This window comes from Gekko japonicus, unplaced genomic scaffold, assembly GCF_001447785.1.
Source record: "Gekko japonicus isolate JY-2015 unplaced genomic scaffold, Gekko_japonicus_V1.1 scaffold336, whole genome shotgun sequence".
NCBI lineage: Eukaryota > Metazoa > Chordata > Lepidosauria > Squamata > Gekkonidae > Gekko > Gekko japonicus.
This window is the reverse complement of record NW_015172014.1, coordinates 906,911-911,077: the sequence shown is the minus strand read 5'-3', so window position 1 is coordinate 911,077 and position 4,167 is coordinate 906,911. Positions and strand designations below refer to the sequence as shown.

The following is a 4,167-nucleotide window of genomic DNA, read 5'->3' as shown; positions in this document are numbered from 1 at the left end:
GGGAAAGGGGGCAACGAGAATGATAAAAGGGCTGGAACACTTTCCCTGTGAAGAACGGTTAAAACGCTTGGGGCTCTTTAACTTGGAGAAATGGCGGCTGATGGGTGACATGATCGAGATTTATAAGATTACGCATGGGATAGAGAAAGAAGTCCTTTTCTCCCTTTCTCACAACACAAGAACTCAGTGGGTACTCCATGAAATTGCTGACCGGTCGGGTTAGAACGGATAAAAGGAAGTCCTTCTTCACAGGAGGTGGTGGCGGCTACAAGCCTGGATGGTTTCAAGAGGGAATTAGATAAACATCAGGAGCAGAGGTCCATCAGTGGCTATGAGTCACAAGGTCTAGATAGGAACTCTCGGCCTGGGGCAAGTGATTTTTGGCCACTGCATGACAGAGTGTTGGGCTAGATGGGCCGTTGGCCTGATCCAACATTGGCTTCTCTTATGTTCTTATGTTGGATCAGGCCCCGGGCCACTTCCTAACCTTACATTGCCAGAGCAAATGTGTGCTCAAGTCATGCCAATGAGACAAAAAGGGTTTTGACAAAGTCAGGTATCCTCCCATGACCGGTTGAAGTTACGCAGTACTACACCATTTTTTATGAGTTGAGGGCTCAGAGGTTAAGACGCTGAGCTGCGGGCTGGAAGGTTGGTAGTTTGGCAGTTCGAGACCCGAGTGCCGCATGACGGAGTGAGCTCCCGTCTCTGGCCCCAGCTCCTGCCAACCTAGCAGTTCGAAAGCAAGACATTGCAAGTAGATAAATAGGTTCCGCTTCGGTGGGAAGGTAACAGTGTTCCGTGCACCTCGGTGTTTAGTCATGCCGGCCACATGACCATGGAGAAGTCTTCGGACAGCGTCGGCTCTTCGGCTTGGAAATGGAGATGAGCACCGCCCCCTAGAGTCGGATTCGACTGGCTTTCCAGCAAGGGAGACCTTTACCTTTACCCTACTCACCTTGTACCTGTCTGTTTCCTCTACTTGTGACTAGTAACAGCTTGAGCCCCCCTCCAGCATCCCCAACCCTGATCCAGATTCCTTTCTTCGGGGCTGTGGGCACTGCCACCATTAAGTTACGGCCCCCGAGAGTGGTCCAATTTCCCCATCTACAGTCCAGACGACATGAAGCGAGCCATTTAAAAGAGGAAGCGTAACATAATTCCTTCCCGCCACATTGTACTTTGTGGTTGTGTGTGATTTATCCCTAGAGAGGAAAATAGCTGCTCCGGGAAAAACACGGACATTTGGGGAAAATAGTGGAGTTGAAAAGTACACAGACAGACGAGTTACTTCAGCTGACGTACTTTTATTCGTGAGGAACAAGACAACTTTAGCCGGCTCGCAGGCCGGCTTATATCCCCTGTGAAACCACCACCCAAAACACACACACCCCACACCGCAATAGGCTATTTACAGTGGCTGAGAGTTCCATAGGATCTCGGCCAGGAACCTAGCCCTTGGAGAGGTGCGGGCTAGGATCCGCTTAGTCCATTGTTTCCTGAAACGAAGCTCAACGGTTGCACTTGACCACGTGGAGCCCCAGTCGGCCACGCGGTCAGAACTGGATACATTACAGGAGTGGTGGGGCCTGGGGCTGCCCCAGAATTACAATGGCCCTCTAGACTATAGAGGACCGTCCCCCTGGAGAAGATGGCTGCTTTGGAGGGTGGAGTCAATGGCTCCCCTGCCCTCCCCAGGCTCCATCCCCAAAATCTCTAGGAATTTTCCAACCCAGATGGGGCAGTCTTCGCTACTTGGTCCTGAGATCATATGACCGGAGAGGCCAGCTCCCTCCCTCCCGGAGACTGACTTGATTATTAAGCTCTCTTGGCCTCACCACCAAAGAAGTCACTGAGGCAAAGAGTGACCCGCGTGGGTTACACAATCCTCCGGCCCTTAAGAAGGCTGAAGGGAGCCCAGCAGGGAGAGAGGCAGCAGGAAGCCATGGCTTGTGTGGTGCGCCCCTGCACTCCCAGAGATCTCCCGGATATTATGCGCTTAATTAAGGTGAGGGAGAGGAGGGAAAGCAGGGGCGGAGGCTGCTTCCAGAGCTAGAGCTCAGGATTCATGGCCCGTTTCCCTTTGAGCCAGTTTGGTGTCGTGGTTAAGTGCACGGACACTAATCTGGGAGAACCGAGGTTGATTCCCCACTCCTCCACTCGCAGCTGCTGGATGACCTTGGGCAAGCCGTAGTTCTAACAAGAGCTGTTCTTGCAAAAGAGCAGTTTGTGTCAAGAGCTCTCTCAGCCCCACCTGCCTCACAGCGTGTCTGTTGTGGGGAGGGGAAGGGAAAGGAGATTGTGAGCCGCTCTGAGACTCCCTTGGGCCATGAAGGGCAGGGGATAAATCCAATTTCTTCTTCTTTTGCTGCTGGGGAATAAACTGACTGAGTCAGGATAAGGGGACCATGATGGAGCAGAGGAGGAGACAGACTGCCTGTGCTGGCCCATCACAAGCCCCGTCTGGGAAGATGTTCTCCTAGAAGGAACGGGGTCTACAGGAGAGGTTCTGTGGGATTCAGGGCTCCTGGTGATTGAAGAGAAGAGATTGGATTTGTACCCCGCCCTTCACTACCCGAAGGAGTCTCAGAGCGGCTTACAAACTCCTTTCCCTTCCCCTCCCCACAACAGACACCCTGTGAGGTGGGTGGGGCTGAGAGAGCTCTGGCAGAAACTGCTCTTTTGCAAGAACAGCTCTTATCAGAACAATGGCTTGCCCAAGGTCATCCAGCAGGTGCAAGTGGAGGAGTGGGGAATCAAACCTGGTTCTCCCAGATTAGAGTATGTGCACTTAGCCACGACACCAAACTGGATATCTGGAACAAAGAGTGCCAAAATCTCCTGGGCTAGCCTTGAGTAAGAACCACACTCTTGGCCCAGAGAACGAGAACCCTCTTGGCGACCACAGCAGGCACTCTGAGGCTAAGGAGATGTATGATTTGGAAGGGGGGGGGCGGGATGGGTGTTATCATACCTGCACACTCTCACCCTGAGCCTCCACGGTCTTTGCTTTGCAGGAGATTGCGGTCATTTACAAGGTTCCCCTGAACGAGCTCAGAACCAACGTGGAAGGTAGGGGGCTGTCTGGGGGTGTGTGTGCCTTTGGACCTGTGTGAACCTTTTGCCGGGACTGGAGGGGTCTGTGTGAGTCTCCCGTATTTGGTCTTCTGCACCGATCCTCCTGTGCAGGGCTGGCTGGCTCCTTTCCTGGCCTGGTCTCCTACCTTGAACTGCACAGGTGGCAAAGTTTCGGACGATGAGCAAGATCCCTTGCTCTCCTGGTCGGGAGGCTGTTCAAGCAGCGGTTGCTTAAACAGTAGGCAACCCAAAGCGGCTGGGTGTGCTTTCCCTCCCCCCTCCCCCTCTCCCTGGCACTCTTCCCCACCGACTGTCAATTGGACAGGGGATGCTTCTGATTTCTGAACTAACAACCCCCCCCTTCTTCCTTCCTCCCCAGAGCTGAAGGAGGCTGGATTTGGGAAGCAGCCAAGATTTGAGTGTTTCGTGGCTGAGGTGCCCCCACAGCAAAAGAGCAAGGAAGGTAATTAGGGGCTGCTGGGGAGCGGGACCCATGTCGCTTCCATGCGGGAGGGGGAAGCCACACCAGCCGGGTTTTGGCCCACCACACAGACGTGAAGGACCTCGGGCCGCCTGCTGGATGGCAGCTGCCTCGCAGAAGGGTCCCTGATTCCTCTCCACATGGCCAGCGGGCCCCCTTTCTGCAAAACAAGAAGAGCAATTGGGGAGGGGCAGTAGTCTCCCCCCAAAACAATATGTCCAGGAAGCCCCTGGGGACAGAGCCGAGGGTTGCCGGCGAAGGGGAAGTGGCTGGTGAAGGGGGAACGCCTGTTCTTCTCCTCCTGCAAATGTTCCAGATTAGCTAAATTTGGGTCCCACCACACCTTAGAGACCCACAAGGTTTTCGGGGCATGAGCTGTTGAGAGCCAGCGCTCCCTTTGCTAAGCACAACGGTCTAGATTTTTCTGCTCTGAAGCCTGCCCTCCGTGTTGTTCAAACTGGAAACACCCGCCTCCTGGCCTACTCCAGAGCAATGCTCCCTCTAAGCTGTGGAGTCTTGTGAGCAGGGGTCATTTCCTGCGGGAGCGCACAGGAGCGGAGCTCCGGCAGTAAGGGGCTCAGGGGGCGGGCACATGCAACAAGCCCCGC

General features: G+C 54.3%; 1 protein-coding gene across 1 annotated transcript in view; it reads left to right on the top strand.

Moving 5' to 3' along the window:
• The first annotated feature begins 1,942 nt into the window (after positions 1–1,942).
• LOC107118074 (diamine acetyltransferase 2-like) overlaps positions 1,943–4,167 on the top strand; it is a 5,047-nt gene continuing 2,822 nt past the window's right edge. Inside the window, exons 1-3 of the mRNA XM_015420314.1 lie at positions 1,943–2,008; positions 3,018–3,072; positions 3,458–3,541. Coding sequence (XP_015275800.1) covers positions 1,946–2,008; positions 3,018–3,072; positions 3,458–3,541 — 202 coding nt within the window. The 5' untranslated portion in view covers positions 1,943–1,945. The remainder of the gene's footprint in view (positions 2,009–3,017; positions 3,073–3,457; positions 3,542–4,167) is intronic.